General features: G+C 59.5%; 1 protein-coding gene across 27 annotated transcripts in view; it reads left to right on the top strand.

Moving 5' to 3' along the window:
- The window catches only part of LOC106033340 (ankyrin repeat and fibronectin type-III domain-containing protein 1-like), a 213237-nt gene that overhangs the window by 171906 nt on the left and 27028 nt on the right, over positions 1 to 14303 (top strand). For 19 of the 27 annotated variants that reach the window (XM_048061865.2, XM_048061904.2, XM_066977702.1 and 16 more), the window contains one exon: positions 8282 to 8410. The exons of 6 other annotated variants lie outside the window; for them this stretch is intronic. In XM_048061865.2, coding sequence (XP_047917822.2) covers positions 8282 to 8410 — 129 coding nt within the window. Of the gene's footprint in view, positions 1 to 3773; positions 4003 to 8281; positions 8411 to 14303 lie in introns of those variants that run through there. 2 more of the 27 variants (XM_048061983.2, XM_048061997.2) reach the window with 2 other exon arrangements.

Below are 14303 nucleotides of genomic sequence, written 5' to 3'. Positions count from 1 at the left end.
GGGAGCAGGCTGAGGTCTGCCGGGCAGGGTGGGGATGCCGGAGCTGTGCGTGGGCTCGGCAGAGCAGCGCGGGAGCCAGAGGAGCTGGGCTGTGGCAGACCACCACCCTCGGTGCCAGCCCAAAGTGCCAGCAGCACTGCTCCTGCCCTGCCAGGGCTTCTCCTCTTCTACACTCCCCGAGCAGGGAGATGTGCTCCAGCTGGCTAGGGAAATGTTTTATCTCGAGGGCACCCCAAGATGCCTTGGATGCCACCAAGGTTTTGTGGGGAGGAAACGCCTCGGGAGGGCTGAGCTCCCCCAGGAACCTCATCATGTGCCTGTGCAGATTGCGTGCAAGGAAAGGGAGTCGTCGAGTTTTTCTCTTCTCTTCTTTCTTGATTTTCCCAGGCCATTGGTATCTTATTAATTAAGATAAAAGCCATAATTGCTAAAGGGAAAACTTTGAAAACTAGCTGCCCGAGCTGTGTGTGGCACACTCCTGGCCTCTGGCAAGAAGGGAAGCCCGCACGTTCCTCTGTCCGTCCCTCTGCGGTGACCGAAGCACGTTCGAGCAGGCTTACGCAGGCGGTTTGGAAGAGCCCAAGCTCTGTCCTGCTGTTCGGGGAGGAGCACGCCATGGTAGAGTCCTTTAAAATAAGCAAAATGGCAAGGATTTTCCCCGAGAAAAACAGTTTCTGCTCATTTTCTTTTATATTGAGCACCAAGACTGGCTGAAGAAAGCCCATACACAAAAACAAGTTGGATTTTGAGGCTCTCTGTACTAGCCATGACAGTCTGAGTGTGTGCCACGAATGAGCGTGTGTGTCCAAGCTTTCCCCACGGGCAGGAAGAGGAGCAGGGGAAGCGTTGATAAAGTCACCCCAGAGCACGGTGCGGGACTGGTGGCACGTGGGTGGCTCCGCACGAGGAGCGCGCGTGCCCTGGGCACGGTGCAGCCGGGTGCGCCAGGCTGCGGGCGTGCGTGCCCAGCATCACTGTCCCTGCGAGCGGACAGCTGCTGGTCAGAGGGGAGAGCTGCCATTGTCAGAGAAATGCAAATGAATGAAATCATTGCTTTGGCAAGGAATTTTTAGGGGAATGACATGCAAATTTACCTTCCATTCTGAGTGTGGATTGGTATTAAAATGCGATGTTTGAAAGCCAAAACAAAGGAACATTTTAATTTAGGACTCATCAGGCGGTTCCTTCTGCTTGGATTTGCATCAAATTCTATGTAGCAAAAGCTGTAAGTTTAACAAAACTCCGTTTTTCAAAGAAAACAAGAAAAAGTTTTTTAAAACGTCATCCAGTTCCAGGAATTATTATTTCTTTCATTTGCTCTGCAGTCTCAAAGCAACTGGCCTGGTACTGGATGTTGCAGAGGCCAAGGACAGGCTTTGTGAGAGTAGGATGGGAGGTTGGATTTCTTCCTGGCTGCTCTTTAATCCAGCTTCTAAATGGCACAGCAGAGCCAGCCCAAGAAACCATCCCAAGGCCACACCATGGGGTCAGGGGGACCTCGGGTTGCACCAAAAGGAGCTGGGACCCGGCCGCTGGGGTGGCAGCGAGTGGGCAGCGGGGCTGCCAGGGATGCTTACAGGGGCTGTGCTGGAAGGATGTGTCGAGTTGCTTTCCTGGCCTGCTTTATAAATACCCTCCATCTCCAACCTGGTTTTCCACAGCGCTCAGAAACAGCTGCGCTGCTTATTTAAACACACACGTAAGGCATCTCCGTCCTTCTTCCCCCTGCTTCCCTTCTCCTTTCATCCTCGGGGCTACCTACCCGCCTTGCGTGACGGATCAAAAATAGAAAATATCCACTGACTTGCTAATTGTAATGCATCCTGATAATGCCAGCTATAATTAGCTATGTGTATCAAAGCTGTTTTGCTGGCGGAAGTTTTTGGGGCCCCGTTAGCGTACCTCAGACAGAGGATCTTGTGCAGGGCCTTGTCTGGCTTTGCCCTTCCTGGGGAAGCAGCCTGGCCTCAGTCTGCCTGCCTCCATCCACCGTGCTCGTGGACTCACGATGTTTAAGCGCTGTTGATGCTCCCAACGTGTGCTGAATGTCAGCAGCCGTCCAGGTGTGCTCTGCCCCGGGCCTTCACCAGGCAGCTGGTGAAGGAGAGCTTCGGGGGCCCCAACACAGCCGCTTGTCCCGAGCCCTGCATCCTTGGGCTGGCTCAGATCTCTCTTTGCTCCCTCTTGTCGAGACCTGTAGCTTCTTCCTTTACCAGCTGCTGCCTCTGCACCTCTCTCCCCACTGTGGCATCCCCGCCGTCTCCCCCTCCAGGCCTAGGAACCCCCGCAGCAGCCCCTGCTCAGCTCAGAGCCGCACGGCTGCCTCTGACAGCCCGTGGCTCTGACAAGCCCGTGGCTGCAACGCATGGAAAAGTTTGGCCGGGCGGGCACGCCTGAACCCGTCACTTGCTCAAGCCGTGGCTGCCAGCAGCTGCTCCGTCGCGCTGTCTCATCTGTCCTGAGCTCACTGCTGGCAAACGAGCGCCTGTCGGGGCGAAGCGCCGCTCAGCACCGCCGCTCTCCAGGGGGAGAGATTCCTGCTGCGTTAGCCCGCGGGCAGGCCCCGGGGCTCTGGTGTCATCAGCTCTCACGCGGTAATCACGGCTGAGTCAGCGCGAGAAGTGGGGCGCTGAAGTACCGAGGGGAACCTGGGGACTAGGAGAAGCTGCTGCTGAGTTCCTCGCCCTGCACGGGTGCGGAGCCAGTGCTCCGGCCTGGCGGCGTGGCTGCTGCATCCCCTGGCCAAGGAGCCGAAGCCCACGGGGTGCTGGCTGCTGCCCCTCGGCAAGGGAGGGAGCGCAAGCCCGGCAGGGCTGGGGCTCCGCAGCAGAAGCCCTGAGCGCGTCACCTTGGCAGGAACCGCCGGCCCTGTGCAGTGGGATCTGTCCCCGAGGTGAAGGAGCACACCGAGAGGCACGGCGTCCCCAGCGCCTCCACCCAGTGCTTGCAGGCTTGTGCGGCGCCGCTGGGGCTGGGGAAGTCCCTGTGGGCAGCGTCCTGGGCCTCCAGGGCAGCTCCTGTGTGCCTGTCTCCCAAAACTGCAATGGCAGAGCTCGGCCCGTGGCTCGTGCGCCATGAGCCTGGACGTGGCTAAGTCAGGAGCTTCAGAAGGAGCATGGGGACCAGTGGAGTACGGGGCTGGCTGCAGCTGACCGCAGGTTCCCCGTGTTTTCACTGTCCAGGCCACCACGACTGGAGTTCACTGACCCAAACCAACGTCCCGAGCCACAAGGGCAGGGGCAGGACAGTGCGTCAGCATCAGGGCTCTTGGGGCACCCTGCCTCAAGCCTCACTTGGGTGCCCCAGAAGTTTTGGTGAGAGCTGGGGCAGCGTTCAGTGGCACTCTGTGTTCTCCCCTTCTACACCTGACAGAAATGGACCACAAAGCGGGGCCGTGGTGGAGGCTCAGTGTCCTCTGAGGACATGAGCGGGCTTGGTGGCACGTTGCTGTGTTGGGTGTGATGAAGGGAGCCCAAAGCCAGCGGCGGGGTCTCGGTGGCCCCGGGGCTGAGCCGGTGGCATTGCTGCCAGCTGCCCGGCGGTCCCCCTGTGCTGCACCAGGTCCCCTCTGGAGCCCGCGCAGACTCCTTGTTATGTAAAGCACCGGCGAGCGCGACCGGGAGATTCTTCAGTGTCGGAATCTGAGTCACATGGGGCTGTTTTATTTCCCCCTCTGCTAATCTCGTTTCTATAGAAACAAGATTGGGAGGAAAAAAAAAAAAAAAGAAAAGAAGAAAAAAAAAAAAGAGCCAAGCACAGACCAAGCGAGAAACCTGAGGTGATGGGTGAGGGAGGCAGAGGTGGTGGCTGAGGAGCTCGGGCAGCGCGGGTGGGAGCAGGGCGGCGCGGCGGGGCTGTGCTCCCGGCCGGGATGGGAGCCTGCGTGCGGCTGTGTGCGTCGAGGGGACGGGGACGCTGCCGAAGAGCTGCTCTTGGCTGAGCTGCTGCTCCGGCCGTGGGTGACCTGCGGAGCCCGAAGGGAAGGGAGCAGAGGCTGTGCAGGTGAGTGAGCATCGCCGCGCGGCTCCCGGGCATCCGTCCTGGCACGGCACAGCACGGCACGGCATGGCACACCGCAGCAGTGCCCCGCTCACTGGGGTCCCGTCCCCAGCTGCTGCTCTGGGGACATGCTCGTGGCCAGAGCCGTGCCCAGGGTGCGCAGGCAGGTGCGTGGCGGCGGGCAGGGAGCGGGGTCTGCCGTGCGGCGTTCGTGTTGGGGGGTGGCTGCATGTGTGCGGCCGTGTGTCTGTGCACGTTCCCTCTCCGAAGCCGCTCTCTCCCCGAAAGCTTTTGCCTGCTCAGGAGGCACCTTCCGGCTTTAGTTGTTTTTCCCCTCTTTTATTCTGGCTGCACCTGTGCAAATAAAACACTTCCAGGAGCCAAACTGCCCAGCTGCGAGGAGCGCAGGAGCTGTGCCTGCTCCCCCCCCAGGGATGCCCCTTCCCTGCCTCAACACCCGCTGCGGTCGGGCCAGGGGGTGCCTGCGGGCACGAGCCCGGCTCAAAAGCTGGTTTTGCAGTCACTGTTCCCAAAGGGAGGAACAGCTGAAAACGCTGCTTGTTTGCGTGCTGCGAAGTGCCCGGGCTGCCGACAGCCACCGCGTGCCTCGTCCTGGGACTTTGGCTTGCCCGTGCCCGTTCAGGAGGATGTCAGCTGCCTTGCAGGAGCTGGATTAATTTGCAGCGACGTATAAGCACATGCTAGCTCCCGAGTCGCAGGCTAGCGAGTGCAACAAGTGGGAGTTATTCTTGTCTGGGCTAAGATGTCTCCCTCGCTGGTGCGTGGCTGCCTCGAGCCCTCGTGCCGGGGTGCTGGCAGGGGGCTCGGGCCGGGCTGGCCGTGCTGGTGGCACAGGAGTGCTGCTGGGGCCACTGCTGACGGCTGCTCCCGGCGGGTGCAGGTGCCGCTGCCGTCACCTCACCTCGATGGCTGGGTGCTGTCGGGGACAGGGACAGCTGCAGGGCAGGCGTGTGGCAGGTGGGACACCGGAGCCGAAGGGCACGGGGCTGCCTGGCTCTTTGATTTATTTCACGCTTGTCGTCACTTCCCCGTTGTGGTGTGGCACGGGGGGAGGCAGTGCTGAGGCACTGCAAGCCCCTGGTCAGATCCGCACCTCGGCACAGCTGGTGAAGCCAGAAGGATGAAGCAAGCCCTGGGTATTTCTGTACTAATTCAGCTTTGTGAAATGTCACTGCTCATCTGCCTGCCCGGCCAGCGAGGGGGCAGAGGGCAGCACTTCAGACTCTTGTCCTCATCTGAAAGGGCAGCCGCGCAGGTTTCTGCGTGGGGACGCTGCGTCTTGTGACACCTCGGCGAGGCTGCCAGCCCGCTCTGCCTGCTCTGCTCGCACTGCTGCAGCGAGCTGGGGCTTTGGCAGGCAGCTGTGCAGGGGTCAGACCCCAAAAAAAGCCTTTGCGGAAGGAGGGCATCAATGGCACAAGTGCTGAGCCAGAGCCTCTCCCTTTGTGGGGTCGGGCTCTGCAGGCAGGAAGGTCAGAGCACCATGCCGAGCCCCCCAGGCTCGTGGTGCTGGAGCTCCTGGGGAGCCCCTGCGCCCAGCCAGGCGCTGCGGGGCCCCTCTGCCTTCAACCCCAGCATCTGGGCCTGGCCGTGGCCGGGGCTGGTGCCAGGGGGCCGTTTGCTGTGCAGGTCCTTGCCGGCCCCTCGTGGGCACAAAGCTGTGGTTTTATGGGGTAGAAGTTGCGCGCGGTCTTTGCATTCCCCCGCCCTGCAGGCAGCAACGTCCCCGTGTCCCCAGCGCCGCCGCTGCCAGCTCTGCTCTGCCGAGCTGCTGCCTTGAGGGAAGGGACGAGTCGTGGTACTCCACGGGTATTGCTGCAGGAGTCTCCAGGGCCGGTAATTATTTCTGGGAAAAAGATGCTGTGTTCTGACTTAAACGCTGACATGGGACTCTGAACATGTGTAATCTGGCTGACAGATGGCAAGTCAGAGAGGTGTGATTTATGATACAGCACAGTAGCTGAACAACCTTCTCTGGTTGTCAGGAGACGGTTCTCCCCATCGCTGCGGTTGATGTTTCAATTGATGGTTTTTGCTGCTCATCCCCTCGGCTCCCGGGCGGCGTCTGGGACCCCTGGGAGCCCCATCGGGTGCTGGTGTGACGGGCAGGGCGCTGGGCATGCGGGTGCCGTGGGAGAAGGCGCGAAAATCCTGCTGGCCAGTGAAGCGCGCAAGAGGACGGATGCTGGCGGCCACAGGCAAACCTGCCTTGCTCAAACAGCCGCTATGTGCCTCAGTTTCCCTGTCCTTACCCTAAGGGCTCTAATGCCGATCAAGGGACAGAGGCATCCAGGAGCGTTTGGGGAACACCTGGGAAATGAAAGCGTAGTGACCGCAGCAACCCCGTGGTGCTAGGGGCTCACCCTGCTGCAGGCATCAGCCACGGACCCCAGGCACGATGCACGGACCTGGGAGCATCCCTGGGAGTGTCCCCAAAGAGGAGCTCGGCGCAGACCCGCACGTGGCCCTGAGGATGGGGCTGGCTGCAGCGGGGCCAGGGGAGCGGGCAGAGCGGGGCCGGCTGCGGCTGTGCTGGTGTTCGTGCAGCCCGGGTAGAGCAGGTATGATTCATTCCCTCTTCTGCAGCGCAGTTTATGTAAAGCAGCACTGTATAAATAGCCAGATGATACTGTAATGTGCTCGGGGCTTTCTAATTGGGAAAGCAAACAAAGGCTCTGCCGTAGCTTTTGGGTCCGGCTGCTTGGAGCTCTCTCAGCACCTCTCCGGGTCTCCCCATGCCCACGCACACCCTCCTCACCCACACCACCAGGCTGGAGGGAGGAGGTGGGATGAGGAGCTTGCTCCAGGTGGCTGCTGACATCCATCGGTTTGGGATTTGCCGAGCCGCACCAGACCCTTTATCCCAGCACGGGGACGAGCTGTGGGCGCCTAGATCGGGAGGGAGGGCTGGGATGGCTGGGCATGGAGTGGTGGGGATGGGGTGAGCACAGCCAGCAGGAACGTGTTTCCCAGGCAGTTCCCAAAGCCCACAGACCATCTCGAGAGGGGCGAAGCTGCACTTCTCATCTCAGCTGCACTTTGACACGGGCTGAAAGGAGAGGCGAGGCGGCAGGGATGGGGTGTGTGTGGCAGGCTCTGCTCCGTGGGCTTCCCCGGGTTGCCTGAGCTGCTCCTCGTCCAACGCCTTTTTCTCCAGTGCTCCGAGGGGGAAAGCTGGGGTTTGGGTTTCTCGTGGAGTTTCTTTAAAGGCAAACCTTTCCATCAAAGTAGCGTTTCTTCTCAAGAATGTAAAGAATGACCCTGGAAGGTCTGACCAGCTCCTTCCTGGTCGTGATGGCGGAGACAAGTGCCTTCTCCAGAAAGCTGTCTCCACCCCGTCCTGAGCAACAGCAGTTCATAAGCTGAAAAATAAATCAATAACCAGAGTTAATGAATTGAAGATGTCCGTGTTTAAAATGTATCAGGAAAAAAAAAAACAAAACTGTTAGCTGCTCATGGCTTATTTAATTACTGTAAGGAAAGGCGGGGAGCTCTCATTTCTGAGAAATACCTTCTTGTCATTTTATTGCGTTTTAAGAGGTATTTTGTTCAGCTGAAGCCGGTCGGGACTCCAGGGAACAGAAGCACCGGCTCTGACGGCGCGCGGTGGTCGGCGGTGCCGGGCGGCGGTGGGCGATGTCCTCTCCCCGCCGCAGACGGGGAGAAGCGTTTTCCTCGCCCTGGCTGTGCTGGGCAGTGGGGGCTCGGCAGGGGCTGTGCTGCTGGCAGGGACAGTGCCGGAGCCCCCCCGGGCTGCGGGCACGTGCGGCAGGGCCGGGGCTGGCTGCGGCCCGTCCGTCCTCCCCGCTTCGCTTCCCTCGCCCGACGCTCCGCCATCCTCCCAGCCCCTCGTGCTGCGAGAAGCAGAAGCAGCCCGTGTTTCCGCAGCTTCTGCAGTCGCCGGCTGGCAGTCGAGCAGAAGCGGTAACCCGGGGAGGTGTTCTGGCTGCCGCCGGGAGCAGGGCCCGGTGCTGACAAACGCCTGCCGGCCCCGCTCAGCTCTCCGCAGGGAACTCACCCGCTGCAAGGCTGGTTTTACCCACTGCAGGCGTGGGTCCTGGCCAGCCAAACCAGTGTGAAGCCTGCTGACGCCCCGCTGCTTCCCCCAGGCTTGTGCTGCCCCTTCCCGGTGCTGCTGGCTCTCCCAGAGCCCCCTGTGCCCCTTGCAGCCCCCAGCATCGGGCGGCTCCGTGCCATCACCCTGCCTCTGGGAGCCAGGGTGCTGCAGTGACATTAACGCCTTTCCTCTCCCCTTCCCCAGGTCGGAAAGCAGCCTCTCTAGGTTTGCCCACCGCTTGTCAGTTAAGCAGAAGCAGGAGAAGAGAAGGAAAGCTGAGTATGCCTCGGCCGAGCTGTCTGCCTTCCGGCCCAGGTCTCTGAGCATTGAATGGTAAGAGCTGCAGGACAGGGCTGGGGGCAAGGAGCCCCCGCCTCTCCAGTCCCCCTCCTGTCCCCTGTTTCCACCACTGACACTCTGCCCCCGTCCGGGCAACACGGAACGGGGACAACACCCACCCAAACTGCTACAAAAGCTCCCCCAGGGCACCGAGCCATAAATCGCCCTCACCCCGGTGCTGGGAGCAGCAGGCAGCCCCGAACGGGCTCCTCTGCTGTGGGGCGAAAGGAGCCCCCCCCCCAGCAAAGCATCCCTTGGGGCTTGCAGGGAAGCGGCCGTGAGCCCGCTGTGCCTGGGCACTGCAGCCTGGGGGAGAGCCTGGTGGTGAGCACCCAGCCCGTGGGTGCTGGGTCCTCTCGGGGCCACCATCATCCCACAGCCCAGCCCGGGGCAGCGCTGCTCCCGGCCCCATCCGCCCCGCTCCCTGTCGCCCTGCGGGGCCCCCGCTCAGCTCGGGGCTCAGGCTGCAGCCCTGGCTCGAGCAGGGAGGGATTTATCCCGGGTTTCTAAGCTCTGATGCAACAGCCTTGGAACCAGATCACAGCCCACAATCCTTCCAGTGCTGGAGGTGACCTGCTAAGGATATTTAAAAGAACTGGAAATTGCATTGCTCTCTGCTTCCTTAGATGGATAAAGGAGGGTAAGGCTTTAAAAAAAAAAAGAAAGAAAAAAAAAAGAAGAAGAAAGAGAAAAAGAAATGCTTAGAAATTGCAAGAATGTCGAGTTTGGTTTTCGTTTTCCCTGCTTTTTTTGGAGAACTTTCTGGCATTTATTGTATGTTCTAACACTTATGTGTGAGGCTGTGGAGGCCTTCTCAAAGGCTTCCTCTATCTGTGAGGTTTGTTAGGCATCAAAGCTAAATAGGTATTAATGAGGCCAGACAAAGAATTTAAGCTATTTGGTGACAGATTGCTTTCTTCTCCAGCTGCGCAACTTTCCTTTGCTGAAACGATGTCATCAGAAAAGCTGTTCTTCAGTCACTCTGAGTCTTCCAGATAGACAAATATGTGAATTTATAATCTATCAAACAGGAAAACAAGCAAAGAGCTCATTAAAAACCAACAGCGTTTCTCTTTATTCATCATAGAGCAGTCAGTAAGTCGCTTTTCTCCCTTTTAGTGCCTCTTTTAACCCCCCGGCTCCCACTTTACCCCCGCCGTGTCGAGGTATATTTCTGCTTGCTCTACAGCGTTTTCCTCGGGGAGCCTGTCTGTGTCGTGTCAGTCTGCACAGCACCTCGTAGGGCAGTGACAGCGCACCGCTGGTGAACGATGCTGGTTTAGGGGGACTTCGTAAGCTAGCTTGCAAATGATCTCTTGGTGAGGATGAATTGCCTTTGACTTGTCAGCTGCTGGTCCTTAGGAGGTTTTGGACGTGTTGCGGGGCAGAGCGGAGGGGGTGACCCCGGCGGGACTGCAGTGATGAGGAGCCAGGCTGGTGGCAGTGGGGAGAGGAGCCCGTCCACCGCTCGCTCCCTGGCCAGCTCAGTGTGCTCGGCTCAGCTGCCAAGGCTTTCCCCGTTGCCGTGCCTAAGCAGGAGACCCAGGAGCAGTGCAGGAATTTACTCTGTTTTGAAACTCACATAGCCAAATTTCCAAGGAGCAGCCTGGGGCACCTGCACGGGACGCAGAGTGCAGCCAGCAGCAGGGCGGGCATGCTGCCGGTCTCTGAGCTTGCACGGGGCACGCGTGCAGGAGGTGCGCGTGCCCGGTCCCACACGCACACTTGCTTTCCCATGCAGGGTCAGCGTCCTCCACAGCCGTGTCCTGCAAAGGGGGCACCTGCGGTTAGCAGAGAGCGTGGCCCGTGCCATGGCAGACCTGCTGGTGCCTAACTGGGCTTCCAGAGCAAACACCTGCAAGCATCACAGCTACACGGATTTAAACTTCACCCAAGGTTACCGGCTGTGCCATTTTACCTGCCTCTGTGCAGAGGGGGAATGTCTGTGCTGGGGGTGACGGAGACCTTGCTCGCCCCATGCAGGTAGGAGCGGGATGGAAAGGCAGTGAAATATGATTTCCCAAATCAGCAGCTTTTGAGAATCATGCCCATCTAAGCCCAAGGCCTGAAGACGAGGAAGGCCTCACGGACCTGCCACCACCTGTTGCCACTCTGACTGCGTTGCAAGGCAGACACAGAGTTTAAAAGAACTAAATCATCAGCACCCATTGCTTTGAAAAGCTGGCTGTCAGTCTGGGGGAGGGATTAGTGTTTTCTACCTGATACTCCTGCCAAAACACTGTCAGTCCGACTCCTCATTCCTCTGCCACAGCAGAAAGCATCCTTACCTGGCATCCCCACGCAGGGCAAGCTGAGTCAGTTTTCCAGCAATCCCAGTAGGTGCTCAGGTGGGCTGGATGAAGCCAAGGACAAAGAGGAGGAGCTGTGCAGTGTCACCGTGCCTGCCTGACACCGTGTCCCCTGCCTGGAGCAGCGCCGTCGAGATGGGGACGGCAGATCCCTGAGCCTCCCCTTTCCCTTCTCCCTGTCCCTCCGTGCCCCTGCCTGGCGGGGCCCCTGGGTGCTGGCAGCAATCTGGGCTGGGAAGTGCAGCTATTTGCTGTCACGGTAGCTGATGTGCTGGCCAGCCCACTCTGCTCACCCGTACGTGTGTGGATGCTCCCAGGCGCAGGTCTCACGGTCCCAGCACCCACCTGAGCATCTCCCCCGTCCACCAGGCGAGCCGTGCTCACGGGTCACGTTTCCGCCAGGCACAACGCACGCTTTATTAGCCCGGCACACGTTCCAGTGCTGTACCAGGCGAGAGGAGCACAGTCTTGTCCTGAGCTCAGCAGCAACCGAGAGCAGTCTCGTTAGTTCCACTTATTAAAAAAAATTGCTAGGGGGGGAGGGAGAGAAGGCAGGGAAAAAGAGACTTATTGAGGAAACACTTATTTCATTCATATGTTGTTTACTGAAGCAAATACTTCATTATTAGACTTTTTAGGGTATTTTTTTTAAAGCCAGGGCCACAAAGTCCCCACTGTTAGGGCCGGTGAGCGTGCCGTGGCCCTGCAGGGCGCTGCTCGCTCACGCTGCAGCAGCCCCACGCCGGTGCATCAGCGGGAGCAGCGCGGCGTGAAGCCTGTGCACTCAGGGGACAGGCCTGGAGGCCGCTCGTGTCTGTGTTTATCGGCGTGGTTTTTGCTGACTCCTTTCTCATCCCCTGTGCTGGACAGCACACACCATGGCTCGTGGATGTCCGAAGCGGCGCGAGCTCCAAATGAGGCAAAAACTGGCAATGGAGGAAGGGAAGGATTCTTGGTCTGATTTGTTGCTGTTCTGCTCTCTGTTTGTCTGTGATACTGATCTAGCTCCAAACCCTAAATAACACGAAGGCATGAGAGACAAAAGTACTCTTTATTTGCAGCTCAACACCTTCTGCTGTTGGAGTTAAGAATCAGAAACCTGGCAGCTCCTGCGGAGACTTCTCAGTGTCTCTGCAGAGCCCTCTGAGAAACGCGAGCAATCCGTTTTTCCCCCTTAGGGTAAACGGAGGTGAAGGGAGAGCCTCCTCTGCTGTGTGTGCCACCTAGGAAATGATCCACGTTTCTCTCTCCTATTAAGTGAGCCTTGATCACATAGGAAGGCTGTAACCAGCTGTTCGCATCCACTCCTGTGCGTGTGGATCCTGGGATCCTCTGGCCCCCCGTGCCCTTCCAGCTCTGGCACTCAGCAGCAGTTTGTCCTCCTGGCGTCCATTTGTGTTCTTTTCCTTTCCTACCTCTCATTCTGGTGTTCCCTCTTCCATCCACACCTCTGCTTACCTTCCTGCTGCCCTATTTATTTTCCCATACTGGCCTCTTGTTGTCTCACCTGTTTTTCCCACTCTGTTTCCTCCTCGCTGTTTCTCTCTGCCCCCCCGTTCCATGTGCTTCGTGCTGGGCAGCCTCCCTGCGATCTGTGCTCGGAGCACGCTATTCCCCCGGCGGCTCAGGAAAAAATGCAGCGCATTCCTCCTTTCCCCGTCCGTTATCTCGGTTCTGCTCCTTGGCTGCCCACCGCAGGCTGCCGGAGCAGCGCTGGCAGGAGCCCGTCGTCTGGTGGTCAGACGTGCGGGAGGCAGCCAGCCCCTTGTTTTTGCTGCTCAGCCCCTGGCAAGGTGCTGAGCGAGTCCCTCGCTTCCCCTCTGCCAAGGAGAGGGAGGCGCAGAAGCCTGGCGGCAGCGCGGGTCTGAGCAGGGACCTGGCATGTCGCTGCTGGTCTCGTCCTGCTGTTACGCTGCTCCGCGTTGCGGGTTTCGTTCTAAAGCAAAAGGTGTTTCATGGAAATGCTTTCATGGAAGTTATTCGGAATTTCGTACTGCAGCATTGCCCCCTTTGTAACGCAGCCATGCCACGGAGGTGCCTCCTGCCGTGGGTGCTGCCCACCGGCGTGGGCAGGCAGCGTGGGTGCCCCGTGCCCACGGGCTGCTCACCTCCTGACACCGCAGTGCCACCGTCCCGCGGGCTGCAGAGCCCCGAGCTGCTGCGGGTCTGGCTGCTCCCGTGCCAGCGGACTGGAGAGATGAGACTGCCTCGTGCTGTTTCCAACCTGACAGTCCGTGGGCACACGGGACTTTCCTGATGCAGCTCTTTGCCGGCTGGTTGTCTCTTTGCCAAGCACCAAGTGAATTGTCAGCAAGTTTTGGGGAACCAGGGAGGAACAGCACCGTGAAGGGCTCCATGCTGCTCTGGGTAACACAGCCTGACCCGTGGGGTCCTGCTCCTGACTTACACTGCACATCCGAGAGAAGAAGCGGATCCGCTTCTCTTCCCAACCAAGTGGGTCCTAGCCTGAGCAAGGAGCAACAAGAGAGAACAGCAGCCCCTGATGTGTTCAGCAAAACGCTTCGGAGCCTGGGCGGTGTGTGGGCACGTGGGAGCCCTGGGAGCCAAGAGATGCTCTTGGCAAGCGGAGAGATGTGGGAACCCGCTGGTGGCACGGGCATGCAACCCTCCAGGGGGTTCACCCCCCCATCCCACTGGGCCTGTCCGTCTGTCCGTCCTGGCTCCCGGCTCGGTTGTGCTGAGCACAGGTCCCGGACAGGCTGGCGCGGCGCTGAAATGAAAGGAGAGGCGCTTTGTCTGACTGGGAGCGCTTTAAGCCATCGCTCAGGAACAATGGCCAAGCTATGGGGTCATTTGTTCTGGTATTTCAGCAGCTCCTCATGATTTATGGGATGTTTTGTTCTGCTGCTTGTCTTAGCTTCCCCCTCTCCACCCTCCCTGTCTCCCTCCCTTCTCCATTTCAGCTCCTCCCCCCCACCTCACACCCCACAGCCCCCCCCCCCCGTTCCCAATTCCCCTAATAGCTGTGGAGCCTCTCTGCCGTATGAAGTAATGCTAGCTGGGACTTATTGAATTAGCCGTGTGGAAACGGGCTCGGGCACCACGCTCGTGGTCTGCTCAAGCACGCGGCAGCTCTCGCAGCCAGCCCGCCCGCGGATGGCAGGGCCCTGCCCGGGGGCTTCGGTCCCCCTCGGCTGTGCACAACCACGCTTGCTGCTGCAGCAGCTCCGCGTCAGGCCACCGAGACGCCAGTAGATGTGCGCTGAGTGTGGTTGAGAGGAGCTGCACCCGGCCAGCGAGGTCCCCTGTCTGTGGGGACTCCTGGCAGAGGGGCAGGAGGGGCTCAGCTGCTGCGCTCGGTGCCCAGGACACCTCTGTGGGTGAGGGGGATGCTGGGCAGGGAGCGCGGGGCGCAGGGGGATGTGGTTTGAGAGCCCAGGTTTGTCCTGGCACCCTGGGGATGGCTGTGGTCTGCGTGCCTCTGGGCATGGGGGAGCAGGGGTTCACCTCCCGGGGCTCACTGGTGTCTGAGGGACTCGCTGACGGGACAAGCGAGCCTTCAGAATAGCTCCCTGAACGCTGGGGTTACCTGTAGGAAAACATTTGAAAGGAATAAC

Source organism: Anser cygnoides, chromosome 15 (genome assembly GCF_040182565.1).
Source record: "Anser cygnoides isolate HZ-2024a breed goose chromosome 15, Taihu_goose_T2T_genome, whole genome shotgun sequence".
In the NCBI taxonomy this organism is placed as follows: domain Eukaryota; kingdom Metazoa; phylum Chordata; class Aves; order Anseriformes; family Anatidae; genus Anser; species Anser cygnoides.
Note: the sequence above shows the minus strand (reverse complement) of the source record. Positions and strands in the feature narration are given on the sequence as shown.